Here is a 20,522-nt window from a genome sequence, read left to right on the forward strand (position 1 = left end):
CTGCGCGAACCGGGAACGATATCGATGTTGTTCAATTTGTGGCGACCAGTGATGAGAAGATGGCTGGAAAGAGAGATTTGACACAGCCGGTGGAGACGCGAATGGGCAAAACATTGGTCTGCTCTTGCACGGAATAGGTCTCGGTTGCTGTGTCTGCTTCTCGCCGTCAAATCTGCGCCTTGAGACAAATCAAACTTGGAATTTCTCGGACGTCATCCAGCGTGATATCTCAGAAGAGTGGTATACACAGAGTCGTTGTCGGCCGCTTAGCGTCTCTACAGAGGCAGCAGATCGGATTTATGAGTTCCAGTTCGGCGTCACAAGAGACGACCGGTACTGTTTCGGCCTCGCTTTTGTGAAAATATTTTCAACAAAACACAATTGCAGACAAAATAATGATTTAACCATGGCTAGAAGTTTCCTCAAGAGGGTGTGACAGAGCTTGGGTTTTGGGGACTTACATTTTGTCACGAGAGTACTTGACTGGCGTCATATTGGTGCAGTTTTCTTCATTTCGGTGACCAGAAAGCACAGTTGAAACCTGATTAGCCAGTTTGTGACGTTTCGGTCATCAAAGCAGCTAATTTTGAGCCCTCCGTTAGGATAATACCAAAGCTGCAACATGTCTGCGCTGCCAGAAGAGGTCAATAACACTTTAATCAAGGTTCTTCATGGCTTTGCATCTGCCGACAATGAGACGCGTGCTGCAGCTGAGAAGACTTTGAACCAAGATTGGATCACTGCAACTAATATTGAAGTGCTTTTGATTTTTTTCTCCGAGCAAGCCTCTTTTTCTCAGGATCTGACTTCTGCTGCCCTTTCAGCCGTTCTGTTCAGGAAATTGGCGCTAAGAGCCCCTCCATCGTCCAAGACTGTCATCATCGCTAAGAATATCACACAGATTAGTTCAAATGGTCTCAACCAAATAAGAGCCACTTTACTGAAGGGCTTCGTGTCGGAAAGGCCTGGAAATATAAGACACAAGCTCTCCGATGCAATAGCGGAGTGTGCACAGGAGGATCTCCCAGAATGGCCTGAATTGTTGCAAACCCTCATCGAGGCGCTCAAAAACGAGGACCCAAACTTCAGGGAATCAAGCTTCAGAATCCTCTCGATCGTGCCACATCTGATCAACAGCGTTGATGTGATGAACATTTTACCTATATTCGAAGCCGGGTTTACTGATTCTAACGATGACGTCAAAATTGCTGCCGTTACTGCATTTGTTGGTTACTTCAAGCAGCTACCGAAGGCGCATTGGTCTAAGATAGGCGTTCTTCTGCCCAGTCTGCTCAACAGTTTACCTAAATTTCTCGACGACGGGAAAGACGATGCTTTGGCATCTGTTTTTGAATCACTGATCGAATTGGTCGAACTCGCTCCAAAACTCTTTAAAGACATGTTTGACCAATTAATTCAATTTGCCAGCATAGTCATCAAGTTGACAGATCTTGAAACACCAGCCAGAACGACAGCCTTAGAGCTACTCACTGTCTTCAGTGAAAACTCCCCTCAAATGTGCAAATCAAATCCAAACTATGCACAGTCCATGATCGTGGCCACTCTCCTCATGATGACGGAGGTATCAATCGACGATGATGACGCGACCGATTGGAGAGAATCGGACGACGCTGAAGATGAGGAAGAAGAGGTTGCATATGATCACGCACGTCAAGCTCTTGATCGTATCTCTCTGAAATTAGGAGGAAAGTACTTGGCAGCTCCACTTTTCCAATACTTGCAAGAAATGATCTCTTCTTCTCAATGGAGAGAACGCTTTGGTGCTCTGATGGCCCTCTCATCAGCAGCCGAAGGATGCCGCGATGTTTTGATAGGCGAGATCCCAAAAATTTTGGATATGGTTTTACCTTTGATTAACGATCCTCATCCAAGGGTCCAATATGGATGCTGCAACGTCCTGGGACAGATTTCGACAGATTTCGCCCCACTGATTCAGAGGACCTCCCATGACACAATCCTACCTGCATTGATCTCCAAATTAACGAATGAATCGATCGATAGGGTCCAAACGCATGCCGCAGCAGCTTTGGTCAATTTTTCAGAGCATGCAAATCAAGCGATTTTAGAGCCATACTTGGACAGTCTTTTAACGAACTTACTGACTTTACTACAGAGCAGCAAGCTATATGTGCAAGAGCAGGCGCTAACCACTATTGCTTTCATTGCCGAAGCTGCGGAGAAGAAATTCATCAAATATTACGATACACTGATGCCACAGCTAATAAACGTTTTGAAAATGGATGTCGATGGAGCCAACCGGGTTTTAAAGGGAAAGTGCATTGAATGCGCAACTCTCATTGCACTAGCTGTGGGAAAAGAGAAATTTTCTGAGCATTCGCAAGAATTAGTCAACTTGCTCATACTATACCAAAATAATGGTATCCAAGATGATGATCCTATCAAAACATACCTGGAGCATGGCTGGAGTAGGATATGCAGAATTTTAAGAGAAGATTTCGTTCCTCTACTTCCAATTGTGCTCCCCCCATTAATCGAAACGGCCAAAGCAACACAGGATGTAAGCTTAATCGAGGAGGAAGAAGCCGCTAATTTCCAACAGTATGTTGATTGGGATGTAGTGCAGATCCAAGGTAAGCATATTGCTATACACACATCCATACTTGACGACAAGGTTTCAGCTATGGAACTGCTGCAAGTTTATAGCACTGTACTCAAGAGCCAATTTGCTGGATTTGTCAGTGAAATTATGAATGACATAGCAATTCCTTCCATCGATTTTTACCTTCACGACGGTGTGCGAGCAACAGGTGCGGGCTTAATACCAGTTTTATTGTCTTGCTTGATCTCAGCGGTTGGGTTACAGAATGATGAGGTACAACAACTCTGGTTATCAGCTTCCTCGAAACTAATATCTGGGATTATGTCGGAGCCAATGGCAGAAATCACACAGATATATCATTCAGCATTGGTAGATGCAATCAATACGATGGGTGAAGGATGTTTGACGGAGGAAGCACAGGAGAGGTTCACTAAGGGAGTTTCTGCTAATTTAACAGACGTGTTCGAACGTGTTAGACAGCGCCACACAGAAGATGATGAATATAACGAGGAAGTGGATCAAGAATATGAAGACTTTACTGACGAGGACCTCTTGGATGAGATTAATAAGTCTATTGGAGCCTTTTTCAAATCCACCAAGGGCCAGTATTTGTCTCATTTCCGAAGTTTGTGGCCCATAGTTTCCACCTATCTCCAAGACACTGAGATTGTACTAACTCTTTTCGCTTTAGTTGCCATTGGCGATATGATTCAATACAGTGGCGAAAATGCCGCTGTTTATAAAGATGAAATTGTAACCAAACTATCAACCTACTTGATTTCTCCAGAACCAAGTATTCGCCAAGCCGCAGCCTATACAATTGGTGTTTGCGCCCAGTATGCTCCCTCCACGTATGGTGACTTTTGTGTATCCTCTCTAGAGGTTCTATTCCAGGTGATCGGCATTCCAGACGCCAAGTCTGACGAAAACCAAACAGCCACTGAAAATGCAAGTGCTGCCATAGCGAAAATATTGCACTCTTTTGGCAGCAACATTCCTGATGTGAATAGATACGTTGAAAACTGGCTGCAAAGTCTTCCTATAGTTGTCGATGACGAAGCTGCAGCTTTCGCTTACAAGTTTTTGAACCACCTGATTGATATCCAGTCGCCTGCGGTAACAGGCTCTCCAAACATCCCCAAACTGGTTGGCAGTGTCGTACAAGCATTGCAGCATAAATCCATCTCGGGAAAAAATGCTGCGGCTGTTGTCGAGTCAACAAAAAGATTACTAGGAACTTTACCTCAAGAAGAGGCAATGGGTATCTTCCAGAACTATCCTCCCGATCTGATGCAAACTGTTCAGGCTTGGTTCTCTTAATGTCATTATAACATTTTCTGCATATATTGTGTAATTTCCTCATACATCTCATTTGTCGGTTCAGCTTTTTATGATTTCGTGGGCCAAGATCATTTTCAGTTTTTTCTCACGACAATATTATCTGAATGCTTCTGAAATTAAACGCCCTATTAACCTTCATGATAAATCGCCAAGTCATCGTAATGAATATTTGAATAGCTCATCAAGATAAACTATTTGAGGTCACTTTCCGATCTAGTGAACAGCTTTCTTGCCAAACCTGCAAGAACCGAAAAGAGAGCTGGAAGCACGGGCAGCGAATATTTTGAGCGTTACGATGTATTGTGCCAGAATTATTAGAATTAAGAACCTCCTGCTGGTTGTCGATCCTATTTGCTGGCGCCAGACCGATGTAGTTGTGTACTTTGCAGGGGTCACGTTGTTGGATACATTTGTTGAGATCTGAGGGAGTATCGAAGTGCGTAAGAAACCACGAAATTAGGTCATGTAACCATGAGTGACCGGGCGAGTCGCCAATGGCTGTATTTGAGTCATGTCCTTGAGTCAGGGGCAAACATGAGTCGTGTTCGTCAGCTCGCTTCGCGTCTCCCTTGGCGACAAATGAAGCTTCTTTTTTTGGTGTAAATCAGAGGTCTTGACATATTGAAGTCGTCAAAAGCTTCAAAAACGTGGCAAAAGTTCAATTACTGTAGAATTGGCCTGGCGCTGACAGTGGCACATCCCGCAAACTTGTCCACCCGTTATGTGGAGCGCGCAAGATTATCACATTATGCAGTGGAACACTGCAGGTATGCAACATTTAGCATGAAATAAATAAGGTGAAAGGCTGTTTTGAGTCCCTTTTTAAACCAGGCGGGATTGCTTATGTATGGAACTGTCAAGGTGGCCATAAAAGGAAGCGAACCAGGCACCCCTCGAGTTATTCGGACTTTTGCAGCAAAAGCATTCAATTCCAATGAGCCATCAACCGCCTTGCTACTGATACTAGGGCTCTTATGTGTACAGATGAAAGGGGTCCTTGGCCGACATTCTTACCGGTTTCCGCAGCTGCAGCAGATTGCCTGTAGCAGACCATATTGAAACTTCTACGGCACGACAAGCCTCGCCGCCTACGGCACCATGCGTTGGCGAATAGGCATACTTGGTGGTGCCATTGATTTTTTGTCCTATATTGGATTAATTAATCTTAGATACGGTAGAGGCGTTAGCCATGTTTTCGGTATTAAATTGCAAGTATTAAATTACAGCGCAGGACTGTATGTGACATCTTTCAGCACCGCATCGATTGTGAAGTTCGCTACACTAAAAGAAAATCCTTGCAAACGTCAGCCGGCTTCACATTCCGCAATCACCTGTAAAACAGTCATAATAATCATTGCATTGACCATCCACACCGCCATAAGTGTTGAAATATATCTCTCCGTGCATGGCTGTTTGAACGTCACCGTTATTAAAGCCATTTGATGATATATCACCCAGATCATTCCCTATTGTTGGAGACACAATACTTATAACCATCATTTGCCTGCATGAAACCGTACATCTCCTGTTCTAACTGGTCATCGTGTATATTATTGACCCAGTTGAGTGATAAGTCGCGTTGACATTATCATAATTATATGATACCCAAGATGCGTCAAATGACCCTCTCTTTGCATGTGACATGTTCGCCCAACCTCGAGCTAAAGTGTATTACCGAAGCTGTATCCCGTTGGGATGGTTGTCAAAGATTTGACTAACAACATTGCTTTGAGAAGAACTACTAATGAGATTGCCAATAGGACTCGCAGCAAGAGTCAGCAACGCCCTTTCAGTGACTGGTCCTCCATTTCCCCCTCCATTTCCCCCCCTATAACCTGCAATATTGGCTGCAGCCATCAAAGCAGCAAACACATAGGTAACTATGCACAACGGGCCAGTAGACAAGCTGCACAACGCGACAGCCATAACCCCCCATATTCCTGCCATTTCTAGAGAGACGCCTGCTGGGCCTCTTGCCGTATCCATTTGAACTGCTCTCCTCATAAATTGAGCCCCAACCATTTTCGTGTGACGTTTACTGAGTTATAGGGGTCAATGTTTTTATACCCGAGACGGACAACAAATGCGCCAAGTGAAACCTTCATGTTGCCTTGGTTGCGTTAAGTGAATCTCCGCGGGAATTTAAAACGATCATATTGTCTTCGTGGCTTGATGTATAGAAGACGTCGGGTTTGTATTTTGTCTTTTCTACGGGCACCGCGGGGAGCGCCAAAGGGACCTGGAGGCACCCGTGCAAGAGATTTACGTGGAGCAGCACTGGGGACGAATACGACGAATACAGAAAAATGGCCTGCGAATACAATATTCTTGGAATTTCGTGAATAACATCACTTTGCACGCGAATAAAATCATTCTCTACGTGAATACAATCACGTTCGACGGAAAACACACGTAGCCGCTGATATACAATGGTCCAAAGGCCAAAGGTATAAGCTATAGCTAGTCCATGATTGGGATCTATTAGAAAGGTCGTGGGTATATAGGAGCTATAGTAGCATAGTTTTATTTTCAAGAGCGACCACAGGAAATCATTCCTCTTCCTCACTAGAATCGCTGTCTGAGTAAATTGGAATGTATAACGGTGAATCTTCAGTTCCTGCTGGACATACATCAGTGATTTCTGGCTCAGTTTCCTCATCCTGAATCCACTGCTCTACCGGAATATCATCAATTTTCTGTAAACCATGACCCATTCCAAAACACTTGAGTCGGTTACGCAGAACCATTGTGCGTTTCAGATTCGTACTTGACAATGAGAACCTATTCTCCAGTGCTGTCTTGCTGATCGAAAAAAATCTTTCTACATGAGCCGATGATAGCTTTGTATAATAGAAAGATAGAGCCAATTCAAACAAACCTGGATATCTATCTTGATTTGCGATCCAATAATCGAGGTAACTAATGTCAGTTTGAATCGGTTCTTCCAGGTAACACTCCCATTCATTTTTGGAGTTTATAGCATTAACATACTTGCGTCTATGTCTACGCAGTTGCTTGAAAACCTTATAGCTTCTGCTGCGTGGATCCAAGGCAGCACGGGTTAAATCTTTTTGTACCTGACGGCTCCTGTTTTCTTTTACTCTATTCCTGAAATTGAACAGATAGTAATCCACATATCTTTCAGAAAGATCCAAAATCTGTTGCTGAAAGTCCTCTTCGAAAGCACTCTTGAGGATCGCAGTTTTGCAAAATGGTTGCAAAAGATGCGCTACCCAATATCCTGGTTCGGCAAGAGCAAGGCTCATGTATTTCTTAAACTTGGGATATGCGTCTTCGATGATTGCAAGTAGATGGGTTAGTACGCTTGGTTCCACGGAAGATAAATGCCTCTTTTTAAGACCTAAAATTCGCAAATGATCGACTTTAGTTGAGCCATTCCTTACTTCCCTGCATGATTTGAAAAAATCGTCAATTTGAAGATAGTATTCAATGCCATTTGGTAGATTATCGAGCATGTCATCCTGTAGCAGCATTGTGTACTCATCGAATATTCGAGTTAGACGAAGAAATATCTTCAGAACCTCTATTTCAGACGGCTCGTAACAGAATAAGGACAGATCATCCGATGTGAGCTGGAATCGCTTGTCCAATCGATTCTCGAAGTAAAAATCCTTCAGAGGTCCTGTCAGCTTTAAAAACACGGAAAGCTGCCTATAACGGGATACAAACCGAGTACAATTATACCTTGGGATCGTTTTCGGAGTAAACTCCCTCAACTTATTTCTGATGAAGACATTTCTCTTCAAAATTACAGTTAATCGATCTATTCTGGATAATAAAGAGCTCTCAGATTTCTCAAATCCAGCCATTACATCTTGGAAAACTCGGTTTAGTAGATGATTCATGCATCTTACTTTTACTAATCCTCCCTCCTTATTAACTCCTGGTGCGCCTTTAATGTCATGATCCAGCTCGCTAAGCATGGAGATGTTGTTGGAACCACTGTCAACAGTAACACTGCTGATTTTGCTTCCAATTGAGAAGCTTCTTAACGATCTCAATAAAGCCTCCTTCAAATTACTGCCTGTATGTCTTTCTTCGCTTAAATCCACAAAATCTATAATGTGAACATTTGGAGTTCCATTGGTTGTCACATCTCGGATAGTTAATCTGTCTCTGCCTCTGCGCAAATTAGGGCAGAACGAGACAAGAATAGCCAGATAGCTCTTTTGATTCGAGGAAGTCCACATGTCTAGAATAATATTGTAATTTAAAGACTTTCTCAGCGTATCTCTCATTTGAAGGTTAAATTGCTCCTCATATTTCTCCATCGTAGATACTAATCCCTTCCTCGAGGAAATGTAATTATGACTTCTGGCACCGGAACACTCCAAAAGTTTCTTGAAAGCGGGAGCTTCGGCCGTACTAAAAGGAATAATAGTCTCAATGAACAGATTCAGTTGGTTTATCCTGAGCTCGTTCGCGTACATGAAATTTAGCAGCTCGCGTCTGAGCCCAAATGGCTTCTTATTTATTGAAAGCACCCCTTTGATATCACTAAGCTGCGGTTGGCTCTTTTTCAGCTTCGTGCTAAACAGCTCAAAATCCTGTCTATGGTTTCTTCTGAGGTGTACGATGATGTTGAACGAGGTCGGATTGCCTTTGAGTGTAAAAACATGTCTGCAATCGCCATACTTACAGATGGCGTGCGGTTCAGGTGCAGCGTATTTGGTAACCCAAATACGATAAGGAGATGTCTTAAGCCACGACTCTAGCTTTGCCAGATCACTTTCTGGCACGTTTCGCTCAGTAGTATGTTCAATATCTGGTTTATCGAAAGGATTCATGGAAAATTCGTCAAACCCGAACTTATATTTGCTTTTGAATGCTTCCTCCAAGCTTAAAGTTCCCGCTTCGTCACTCTCGCTGGCTGATGTTTGATTGCCATGTTCCTCGCTGCTCTCTGTTGAATCTGTAGAGTTGTGACTGTAAAATTGCTCAGGCTGAAGAGACATATCATGATGTCCTGGACCGTAAGCCAAGTTGTTAGTCGGAAAATTTATTATCTGTCGGATTGTTGACGTACCCAATCGTTGCAGTGGCCTCCCAGACAGATCTTGCGTCACAATGATGGAATTTTCCTGCGACTCTTGAGGGAGGGACACTCTCTGATTAAATTCCGTCGGTTCTTCTTTATCAGCAGCACTAGTCAAACGTTGTCTCATTTCAATCTGGCCTTTTTCCGTTTCGGAGCTATGTTCAGTTTGCATGCCACTTGGTAATGAATGGATATGGTCAATAGATCTATCTGAGAACTGGTTTCCATCCTGCTGATCATTTCCTGAAATCTTATCAATTTGATTGCTGTCGAAGAAATTCTGTCCATCTAACGGATCTTCTAAGGCATTCCCAGGGCTGTCAGAAACGAGGGTATCAGAGCAACTAGGCTCGTCAAGGGAGTTTCTTCTCGTCTTGTCGCCCTTGCTTGTAGCACCGCTATTCAGTTGTTTGTAATTGTGCTTTTTTCTAGTTCTGAGATTATACATTGAAACTAATCGAAGCCACCTAAGCTATCCTATTCAGGGACCAGACATGGTAGCATGGAAGTGATGAAGTTGTTGATTGAAGTCAACGTTTTACGTTCGCTTCTCACTTAACGTGTAGAGATGTATTCGCGTTTGTATTCGGCCAATGTTGGTGTTATTCGAGCTTGTATTCATCACTCAATACGTTGTATTTGGGCTATGTATTCGTATTCGTCCCCAGTGCTAGCCTGGAGTCTTGGAGAAAGCATGCCATACGAAAGTGAAAAAAAATGAGATGCGATGAGATAGATTACTAGTTATCAACTGGAATACGGTCAAGCAGCATTGTGCTTGTATCAGGTTCTCAATGGGGTTGGCAGCTACCAGGACGAAGCAGCGGTTTGGTCTAGATCCAAGAAACACGGCATGGAGCAATGACACGTCAAGATTCGGGCATACAATGCTTGAGAAATTCGGATGGAAGCCTGGCATGGGCCTTGGTATGGTCCCGGCAGAATCACACAAATCACATATCAAGGTCACTATAAAGGATGATACTGTAGGCTTAGGTGCCAAGATAAAGCGGAAGGAAAGAAAAGATGAATTCGACAATGGAGAATGTGCAGGACTCGACGTCTTTCAGAGGATTCTAGGTAGGCTTAATGGAAAGGAAAAGGCTGTAACAGATGAGTTAGAGAAGCAGCGGATTGACAAAGTACTGAATGGAAAATGGGGAGTGCATTTTATCAAAGGTGAGGTATTGGCCAGTACGTGGGATCCAGAGACAAAGAAGCTGAAGAGTTATTCTAACGAAAAGAGCACAGTTTCTGAAGAATCAGCAAGTGATTCAGACGGCAGCGAAGAAGTCAAGGAGGTGATAAAAAAAGCGAAGAGAACGAAAGGATCGAAGCTCGAGGATAAATCCAAGGCAAGGTGTAGTAAGGAATCTAAGAAGCAAAGAAAGGAGCAGAAGAAGATGGTTAAGAAAGCAAAGAAGAAAGAGAAGAAGAAGCACAGGGAGGAAAACAAAGAGTTATCTAGGAGGATCGCTTATCTTGAGTCCAGCCCAACTGCGTCTAATATTCCTGCTAATGTCTCCACAAGATTATCTATTCGCGCCAAGCATATCCGGCAGAAAAGAGCTGCCACTATGGATTCAAAGGCTCTCAATGAGATCTTCATGGTTACCGATAATTGACGGAACAACTGAGTGAAATTCATGCATATCGCTATGGAATACTGGGATTTTTGTTAGTTAAGGTTCAAAATAAGTGCATGTATGTTCGCATGAACCATGGTTATAGAAATACATACTACCTTAAAGAGATAGCTTCATTTTTGATTTGGATGTGACGCATCTAAGCCAAAGCAAAACCGATACCAGCAACCAAGGAGATCGTGGCGATAGAAGACAGAATGACTTGAGACAAGTTAATGTGAGCATTAGAAATGGCAGCGTTTTTCTTGCCAGTACTAGTGGAGCTACCAGAGGATCCACTTGAGGTTGAAGAGCCAGACTTGCTGCTGGAACCGGAGCCAGAGCTCGATACTGACTTTGACCCACTGAAGGAGACAGAGGAACTTGGTTTATTGGTACCACTGCTACCAATTTGACTTAGAACGGTGGCGCAAGCGCTCTGAGTGGAAGCAGATTGTAGAGTAGCAGAACCGCTGAAATCACAGTTGGATTTGCTGCCACCATTCTTGGTGTAATACAAGTTCAAAACGAAGGAGAGCTTGTCCTTAGCGTTACAGAACGAGTAAGAACCGTAGTCACCGGAAGTACCATTTGCAACGATACCGTCACAGGAAATTTGGGCGCAAACATAATCGAACAAGTCCTGGTAATCAGTTTCATTGACACTGTCATTGACAACACAAGACAAAGCAGCGGACATACAGTCACATAAGTCTTGGCTTGGAGTTGGTGGCAGTTCGGTGGCAGCCATCCAGTAAGTGTTGGTTGCAGGACAGTCCAAAGAAGTAGCAGAGGCAGAATAAGAAGCGGTGTTAGCAGAAGATGGTGAAATGTTATTGATCTCTGAAGAGTAGTAGCCGAAATCATCTAAAGTCTTCACATCACCGCTACCATCGATGCTGACCAAACCATAGTTGTTTGCCTCCTCGAAATACATATACACAATACCGCCTGACCAGACATTAGTCATATTTGGACCGTACAGTGCTTGAACTTCAGTGAACTTTCTGGGCGGAATTGCGTTACAACCGTACTCAGAGAAGAAAATTGGGATACTCAAGTTAGCGAAGTCTTTAGTTCTATCAGCGTACCCAGAAGCCTCAAAGGTGGAATCACCACACCATTCATACATGTTAATACCGTAAAAGTCCGCCTTCTCGTCACTGCTACCACAGGCAAAGAAATCGGCCATAGGAACTCTGGTGTCACTGTCATCATTAGAAGAGTAACCGACCGGAATAGATCTGTAGTTTTTCTGCTTCATGTATGCCTTCATGTCTCTGATAGCAGCTTTAACAAAAGGAGATGCGTCGGTGTTAGTGCTGTTGTTGGTCACTTCGTTACCAGCGAAGAAACCCAAGACATTTGGGTACTTGGAAAATTCATCCACCACAGACGTGTAACGTTCATATAGACCCAGATCCCAGCTTGGGCTCATTCTGTCAATCGACTCTTTTGGAGCGGACAAATCAGCAATAACGTAGATACCTGCATCGTTCAAAGCATTCATACATTGGTCGTGGTTGAGAGTAGTGTTGATAGCGTAGACACGCACAACATTGGTGTTCAATTTTTGTAAGTATGGAATGTCTCTGGAACATTTACTGAAATCTGCTAAAGGATCGTTGATAGTTTCATCCTGCGTTCCATTGGCAGTGTCCGCTTGATAAGCGACACCTCTGACATAAAATTGAGAACCGTTGTTGGAGAAGAAAAATTTGTTACCGACAACCTCAATGGCAGGCAAATCAGCAGCTGTTACGAAGCTGGAAAATAGCGACGCCACTGTAGCAGCAGCTAGACTCTTGAACAACATGATATTAATCACTTAGCGAAGTCAATGAGGGCTATCTGGACACTTTTAGTTAACTATAAGGGAGCGCACTAATCGAGACGAAAACGAAGGACCTGGTAGTAAAAGCGAAAGTTTCCACTAGGTTAGTCAGTCTTTGAACTTCGGCAAATGACGACCTGTTAAAGTACTCCAAACAAAAAAATATCACCGAAAACCTCGGTTTTAGGGCAGGGAAATTTTTTTTGAAACTTAAGCCCTCTTATATTTGCTTGATATCCCAACAGAGAAAAAATCACCTCAAGATCGTTGTCGAATCGTGTCGATGCCTGCGACCGCGACGGATATTCGGCCCGCGAAAAATCTTACTCCCAGTCTTATCATGTTGTGCTTTCCAAAAAAAGCGTCCGTTGACATATGCACAGCTTGGAAATCTAATTTGCTTACCGTAAGCGTTCAAGCGTTCAAATTCGCGTCTGAAGAGAAGGTCTCCCCAGTTTCTTAAAACGTCGGGGCTCGAGCCCAGAAGAAAAAGAAAAAAGGCTCCAGCCAAGAAACGTCGAAAGGCCTCGCTGACGCACAGAGGTCTTGAGAAAGGCACAATGCGTTGATTCTGCTGAGCGCTAGGGCACTGTTCTGAAATGCGGAAAAGGAGGCGTAGTGGTCAGTATCGTAGATGGCGCATTTGGTCCTGTGTCGTTGTTGTTTTGGTGATTGGGCTGGATTACGCCATCGAGCGGTGAGTTTGCCACCATTTGAGACGGATCTGAAACCAGCATGTCAGCGAAGAAGGGCGCTATCAGTAAGGCTAGTAAGGTGCCCAGGAGGCCGAAATATAACATAAAATACTTGCGCACGATCGCGTTTCTCCGCTTCTTCTGTTTCTTACTGTAAAGCTTCTTTGTCATGGCTATTCTCGATGGCTTCAACCAGAAGAGTATCATGGAGTGCCAATGGTCAATGAATGGGATGAAAATAAACGGGGTTTGAACATAGAGAAGGAGATGCGCCAAGAAGAAGTCTCCAGCGAAATAGCTCGATTCCATAATCTTAACGGAGAACTCTCGTAGCGGCTGTAGCAGTATTGTCCAACCCCATCCTGTGTTATACCAATTGCCGGACCACCAGGCCAAATGAGAAGAATCGTTTTTGAGTTCTTTGGTCAAGACCAATATCGTGAATACCTTGAATAGTAGTATATGTAAGTTGATGGTTGCAATCAGCAGCAACAGCGTTCTTGCAAAATTCCATCCTTCTAAGAGCCACATCAATTCAAAATCGATCAGGTAGATCACCACAGAGGTAGCATGGGCAATGAAGGCCATTGCCCCACCTCCTCTCTTGCAAAAAGTCGCTAGTAGTGGTGCAATCACGAAAGATGTGCCAAACAGGGACAGCAACATAATAACGTTCATTAAAATCGGAAGCATAGTGACGAGAAGTAGACGTACAACCGACTGGCTTGGACTAGTCTGTTTCACTCCGGTTTGTGCGTTAATGAATGTGTAACTTGTGAAATTGAACAGGAAAACGAAAAATGGCAGGAATAGCTCGGCGAATAATGCATTCCCAAGTTTAGCACCCCTGCTATCGATGATTGCATTAGTTGATGAGTCGTTGATGGTTTTCTTTTTATACCCGGTGTATCTCGCCCTCGAAGTTTTGACAAAACTGCTCCACGATTCTTTCTTGGACTTAGTGTTACCAGCTGATAACCAGTGAATAAAGCTCCTGTAATCGATGAAGAAGTCGGTAAAGGCAAATTGATGGGGATTGAATATGAAAGGAGCGAAACACATTGAAATCACTGTAATCCAAAACCATAATAGTGCTGGCTGCCACATTGAAACCATCCCAAAAATTAGCATCAAGAAAACTTGTAGGCCTGAGTAGATGGCAACATTAACAAATCTCGAGTACAGAATGGCGAACTCGATTCTAGTTATAGCAAATCCTCTGCCGGTTGAGATATACTTGGCTCCTCCAAATGTGAGATCACTCAGTAATGAGTTTGAATAAACCTGACAAACAAAAACCTCAAATAAAGGTGCCATCGAAAATAAATGATGGAGGAATCGTGACGCAGCCTTCCATACCCCCTTCTCCAGCAGCTCTTGTATGAGCAGTGGCGCAAATGCTATGAAAAACACAATAAAGATAGAAAGCACAAAGATCGATACCCAATGAAGGGCTGGTTGAATGTTGTAACATCCAACTGGTTCTTCAAGGGCAGTGATAGGCATATTCCTGTCGTAATAACATAAAATCGTCTCATGTTTTAAAGAGCCCAGATTTAGAAGGAGGAGAAAGAAGAGCTGCACGGAAAGTGAGATGAAGACATTATTCAAATGAAAGCCTGGATGGGCGTAGAAGAAAGATAAAAATCTATCAATTGGCAGCTGAGTTCCCAGATAATAGTATTCCCTCGACAGAAGTTGTTCACCCATTCCAGCGCCAATCTTAGTCGTAAAGTTCAGGATCGACCCAAACCCCAAATCTCTACCTTTTCCACATTGATAATAATCACTATGCTTTATCCTTCCACCGCGGCACATTGCATTCATACCAGCATAGATATCCTCGTTCAGATGAAGACTCTTTTGAGCCTTCGATAGTCCGCCTCTTGTAGTCATGAAAATTGCATTCAGAAAATCAGGGTGTCCATAATGAAGTTTACCACCAATTTCAGCCATTGTTCTTGCAAAAAGAGTGCCGAAAGTCTGTTCCTTTCCGGCGGCTATATCGCCAAGCACTCCAATGTTCTCGGAGAATATGTATTCTCTTGCACCTAGGATTGCCACTGGTGATGGTTCATCTTCGTATTCGATTCCAGGTATGTAAGGCACAGTCTGATTGATGCTCATCTCTTCGAATTCGCTAAGGACAGAGCGAATCTTCAAGCATTCTTCTAAATAGTTGTCTTGATTCGCATCTATCACCTGAATATATTCACCACGATAAAAAATCAAGGAATGATTTTGATTATCTGCCTTCCCATCGCCCAGAATAGGATTTCCTGAAAGGCGAACCTTAAAGATCGGTTTCCTTAACCCAGTACCTTGATCAATTTCCGCCTGCCCATTAGTAAGACATGAGTAGTACCATGGCTCTTCTTGGTCTGAGCATCTCTCTTCCAACAAAAACGATATATACATGGTTGGATACAATCTCAAAAGTAATTCTGTTGCTTCTCTTTCGTCTCGATTAAATTTTGTGTATCGCTGCATCGCGACTAGCATTCTAAACTTTCTGTTTGCCATAATCTCCAATCCGCTTTCCAAGGCGTCAGTTTGATACCCATAATATTGTAGAAGAGATGGATTTTCAATTCTGTACAAAAGCTTAATTGCTTTAGAGTAGTTCATGAAACCTGACACTGTTCGATACAAAGTTTGGCACCTCAGAGACGCCCATATTCTTGTTCTTGAAGTGTAGGATGTTTCTGAAGTGCTAAAACCAAAGACTTGATAAGGAAGATCATTAATTTTCTTCTGCACTTCGTCATTACCTTCATTATCGTCCCCATTGAGAGCATTACCGCGATCGCTTAGTTGATTAAGCGACATCTCTGAACAATTCATGCTATCATCGCAGAGAGCCTTTGTGGCGCCTTTTTCCATAGATAATAGCTTTGTATCTCTAACAAAAGAATCCCATTCAGCTTCATGTAGCTGCTTCAAATACTCAAGAACTGTTATCTTGCTCTTGTTAGATTCTTCCTTGATGACTTCCCTTAAGGTAAGCAAGATTTTTTCCGAATAATGTGGAATGAGGACAGTGAATGTTGGCATACATTCCACGGGCATAGGTTCTGTTATTGGCGTTGACAATGATTGTGCAAAAAATGAGATTCTTCTTCTGGCTTCAGAGTTAGAGGGGAAAAACTCGACGGACTTAAATGTAGAATCATCCTGAGCGATGAAGAAAGTGGGTGACTTTAATGTTTTCTTTTCTTGGTCCATCGCATCAACCTGTTGAAATAAGAGCTTCTGAACATGCTCGATAGATAATAGATGTTCCCGATACATCGAAATAATAATAGCGTTCCACACTTGCGAAATTAAGACTTTAGGTTTATACTTGATATCCATCTCAGAAGTTGCCAAAATTTTTGAGTATATTCTCTTGGGTAGTCTTGCATAAATGTTCTTCCATGGAGTCAATATTGATGTACCCAGGGAAAACGACAACATTATGGAAAAAGCGCAATTGCAGATAATGTACCAAAGATAAGTGTCCAGAAAGAAGAGTCCAAGATCAGTCAAAATCATTAACCCTAATGTGATCTTCGACTGCCATGTGCAAAACCATTTGCCGAGTAGACTGTCGCCTGCGCATCTCGACATGTCTAGAATAGAAAGAACTCTGATGGGATCTCTAAGCGATAAAGTCAAGAAGAAATATGACTCGATAAATTTTCCCAGGAACACAAAAAACCATAGCCCATATGAGAACCATCTACTTCTACCGCTCAGTGAGGGAAAGGAGGCTGTAAAGATTTGTGAAGCAACATATTTTCTCTTTCGTTTACCGATATTCAGATAGGATCCGAATAGGCCACCCAAGGGTCTTATCGCAAAGAATAACGTAGTTATGATCGCTATAATTAATTGAATGATTGAAGTGATATAGGCCGATCGCGAGTGGACGTCTAAATCGAAAAACCCAAAAACGTAAACAGAAGGGCCAAAATTGATCAGTAGGCAAACAATCAAACCACATAGTCTTCTTTTCAAATGCTGGGCTCCAGGCCAGTCGCGGGGAACGAATCGCCATTCGAAAACTGTAGCAAATATTTGGATCAGGCAAGAGACAGTTCCTGCTAGAGCCATGGCTGAGAGTCTGGATTGAGGTGTTGGAGGGTTATTAAGTAACTGAATATAGTCCTTTGTGTAGAAAGTTGGGGCATTGAACGATGTGAAGAACCAGAACGGAGCTAAATGGATGATCCAAAAGCGATTAAAATTTGTGACACAATGCATCCATCCTCTTGTCTCTCGATACGTCTTATAGAATACTCGGGACCATTCGATATCCTTAAAATGAACATATCTTTCTTGCAATTGTTTATCTACCAGTCTCTCCCCATTTCGCAACACAATTCTTTCGATGCCCTCCGGATACCAAAAAAGTTGGTTGACATCATCGTAACCGATAACATCCTTATGATCTTTGTCTTTTCTAACCCACCGACCGGTGGAATCCTTAGTGTAGACTTGATCTCTCAAAAAATCGTACAATGGATTAATAGTATTGTTCATGAAGGTAAATTCTGGCGCTACAATCGGGATTGACTTCGGAGCTGCAGCTTCATCATCTTCGTTTGCCGCGATTCTGGTGGACGCACATTCGGTCGCAGTATCGAAATCAAGCGCACATTTGAATATGAAACACAAACATTCAGGTGCAAATCGTATCTGATTCGCTTCCCCCCAGCAGAGCAAATACAATGCCAACTGTCTTGCCATTTCATGGTAACTGAGTTGCCTCATCTTCAACTTCCACTTGTAATCAGCCGTCTCGTAACATTCTCGGTCACGTAACTGCTCGTGAGTTAAGGTAATCTTGCGGTGGCTGTTGATGAATTCCTGTTCTTTCTGGTTCCATTGTTCCATCTGTTCTTTAATCGAAATTCCTCGTTTCTTTGCCAGTTTAAGATTTCTCTGGCGCGACTTTCCACGCAGTTTCATGTTCTGGAAGCCAACCTCTTCATCGAGATCCATCTGTGACGCGAAAAACCACTTCCTGAAGTTCGCCTGCTCGCCGCCGATGTACGACACATGAAGCGACAGCAACGCATTGCGAGCGCCTGACCGACTGGCCCGCGAATCTAGCTGCGCCAGTAGATGATGCAACATGTTCTCCTTCGACGACTGCTGAAATCCAAACTTGGCTGCCAATCCATCGAATATCTCGCTAAGCTCCTGCCTCGTCACCGGTACCTCATCATCCTGACACCAGGCAGGGTATTCCACGTCTGTCAAAGACCCGGGCGATCCGCTCATCTTTCTCCTCCCGCAGTACGTAGCTCTTTCACCGACATCGAAGATTGGAAACGAAAAGAGAAATATGATATTACCGCAGCCTTTATAAGAGTGAGAAGCGGGAAGCCGCCATCATCGGCGGCTAAGGCGAACACATAAAAAAAAGGGGAGCGCCAGCACTGTTACCCGGCATCTGACACAAAAGTTAAAACCCAAACACCATCCTTCTTACCCGTCTTTCAAAATATGTTTTACCTGATCGGGAAGTGTTACCGCATCGGGAAATCTGTCGATCAACTCGTTCGCGTTCCGGCCACGGCAATTATCTCGTTTCAGTCGCCGCTAATCTGAGGCGATCCTGAAACACGCTGCAAACTAAAAAATTTCACCCGCAGTGAAGCAGCTTTACGCAATCTGGTAGTAGATGAGCCTTTCTAGATGCATCAACTATGTAACGAGAGCGTGGGTGGTTACGCCCGGGTGAAGTGTCGCAAATTTTTTGGTGACCTGCATGGTGGTTGCTCGACGTAAGTCTCAGGTATCTTGTTACTCCTTACCAATGTGGAATTCTTTATAAGAAAAGATCTTGGTGGTTTGACGTAGATCTTAAAGTGTTCCGTTGAGGTTTTGTTCGGACCTAGATTCGAACTAACCAGTTGCACAGTACCAACTAATTCATTCCTTTCCTTTCGATTGCAACTCATTCGTTCTTATTTACTAAGTGAAGATGCGTTTGACCAATATTATTGTCGGAGCCACCTTGCTAGAGGCTGCCATTGCGGCACCGGCTGTCCACCAGCACAAGCGTGATGTTGTTACCACGACTGTCCAGGCTAAAGTCACCGTTGTTGTCGGTAGCGATGGATCGGCTATTAACCAGCCCCCTGCGGCAGACGCTCCTGCCGGTGCTGTCACCACTATTAGCACCGCGCCTGCAGTTGAGGCCACCTCCTCCGCACCAGCTCAGGCCGCTGTTGCTTCTTCGGAAGTCTCCTCGTCCAGCACCAGTGCTAGCCGTAGCGAAAGTGCCAGCAGCGTGAGCAGCTCCAACAGCGCCAGCTCTTCTGGCTCTTCCTCGGACTCCAGCGTCTCGATCGGTGCCGCAGGCGTCAAGGGTATTACCTACTCTCCTTACACAAGCAGCGGTAGCTGTAAGTCTGCGAGCGAAGTCAAGGCCGATTTGGCCTCTCTGACTGACTACCCAGTCCTCAGACTTTACGGTGTCGACTGTGATCAGGTTGCCAATGTTCTACAGGCTAAGTCTCCTTCTCAAAAATTGTTCTTGGGTATTTTCAACGTGGGTCAGATCCAGGATGGTGTCCAAACCATTGCCAGCGCTGTTGAGAAATACGGTTCTTGGAATGACATCGTCACTGTTTCTGTCGGTAACGAGCTAGTTAATGGTGGCCAAGCCACTCCTTCTCAAGTTGGTCAATACATTTCCACTGCCAAGTCCGCCTTGAGTGCTGCTGGTTACACTGGTAGTGTCGTTTCTGTTGACACCTTCATCGCCGTCATCAACAATCCTGAACTGTGCAAGTATTCCGACTACATGGCCGTCAATGCTCATGCTTACTTCGACAAGAACACTGTTGCCTCTGATGCTGGCACCTGGCTGTTGCAGCAAATTCAAAGAGTCTACACTGCCTGTGGCGGTGAAAAGACTGTCGTTGTGACTGAATCCGGCTGGCCATCTCAAGGTCAAACTTACGGTGTTGCTGTGCCATCCAAGCAGAACCAAAAAGCTGCTGTGGAATCTATCATCAAAAGTTGCGGTTCCGATACCTACTTGTTCACTGCCTTCAACGACCTCTGGAAGGCAGATGGTCCTTACGGAGTCGAGAAGTACTTCGGTGTTTTGTCCAACTGATTAGCTTGGATAGGGCGTTCTTTGTCCTTCTTTTCACGTACACTTCAGTGATTGGGTGGTAGAAAATTACTGATCATTGTTTTACTTTCTTTTCTACCGAGGTTATAGTACTTTTTGTTTTCCGAATAGCATTTTGGTGCCAGTTTTCAGTCGTCTCTTATAAGAGACTCTTCATTATGACCGTTTTTTAAAGACTATTGAAACTATCTTGGTTCAAGTGGTAGTGCAGCCCTTGAGAGCAAACTTCCGTTGAGTTGCTTCAGGAATATG

The 20,522-nt window shown here is 43.8% G+C and overlaps 7 protein-coding genes across 7 annotated transcripts; 3 read left to right on the forward strand and 4 right to left on the reverse strand.

Moving 5' to 3' along the window:
* Positions 1-622: 622 nt before the first annotated feature.
* On the forward strand, positions 623-3,901 carry PSE1 (importin PSE1; the record flags this gene model as incomplete). The annotated part of the gene is made up of 1 exon (XM_037280995.1): positions 623-3,901. One exon carries the CDS (start codon positions 623-625, stop codon positions 3,899-3,901), a length of 3,279 nt encoding a protein of 1,092 aa, XP_037136890.1.
* Positions 3,902-5,236: 1,335 nt separating this feature from the next.
* HG536_0A00330 (uncharacterized protein) lies at positions 5,237-5,422 on the reverse strand (the record flags this gene model as incomplete). The annotated part of the gene is made up of 1 exon (XM_037280996.1): positions 5,237-5,422. One exon carries the CDS (start codon positions 5,420-5,422, stop codon positions 5,237-5,239), a length of 186 nt encoding a protein of 61 aa, XP_037136891.1.
* A 1,049-nt stretch (positions 5,423-6,471) lies between these two features.
* On the reverse strand, positions 6,472-9,429 carry HG536_0A00340 (uncharacterized protein; the record flags this gene model as incomplete). The annotated part of the gene is made up of 1 exon (XM_037280997.1): positions 6,472-9,429. One exon carries the CDS (start codon positions 9,427-9,429, stop codon positions 6,472-6,474), a length of 2,958 nt encoding a protein of 985 aa, XP_037136892.1.
* Positions 9,430-9,775: 346 nt separating this feature from the next.
* On the forward strand, positions 9,776-10,606 carry PXR1 (telomerase inhibitor; the record flags this gene model as incomplete). The annotated part of the gene is made up of 1 exon (XM_037280998.1): positions 9,776-10,606. One exon carries the CDS (start codon positions 9,776-9,778, stop codon positions 10,604-10,606), a length of 831 nt encoding a protein of 276 aa, XP_037136893.1.
* Positions 10,607-10,766: 160 nt separating this feature from the next.
* On the reverse strand, positions 10,767-12,422 carry GAS1 (1,3-beta-glucanosyltransferase GAS1; the record flags this gene model as incomplete). Its single annotated transcript, XM_037280999.1, has 1 exon — positions 10,767-12,422. One exon carries the CDS (start codon positions 12,420-12,422, stop codon positions 10,767-10,769), a length of 1,656 nt encoding a protein of 551 aa, XP_037136894.1.
* A 599-nt stretch (positions 12,423-13,021) lies between these two features.
* Positions 13,022-18,403, reverse strand: FKS3 (putative 1,3-beta-D-glucan synthase; the record flags this gene model as incomplete). Its single annotated transcript, XM_037281000.1, has 1 exon — positions 13,022-18,403. One exon carries the CDS (start codon positions 18,401-18,403, stop codon positions 13,022-13,024), a length of 5,382 nt encoding a protein of 1,793 aa, XP_037136895.1.
* A 706-nt stretch (positions 18,404-19,109) lies between these two features.
* On the forward strand, positions 19,110-20,252 carry SCW10 (putative family 17 glucosidase; the record flags this gene model as incomplete). The annotated part of the gene is made up of 1 exon (XM_037281001.1): positions 19,110-20,252. One exon carries the CDS (start codon positions 19,110-19,112, stop codon positions 20,250-20,252), a length of 1,143 nt encoding a protein of 380 aa, XP_037136896.1.
* Positions 20,253-20,522: the final 270 nt, after the last annotated feature.

Source organism: Torulaspora globosa, chromosome 1 (assembly GCF_014133895.1).
Source record: "Torulaspora globosa chromosome 1, complete sequence".
NCBI classification, from domain to species: domain Eukaryota; kingdom Fungi; phylum Ascomycota; class Saccharomycetes; order Saccharomycetales; family Saccharomycetaceae; genus Torulaspora; species Torulaspora globosa.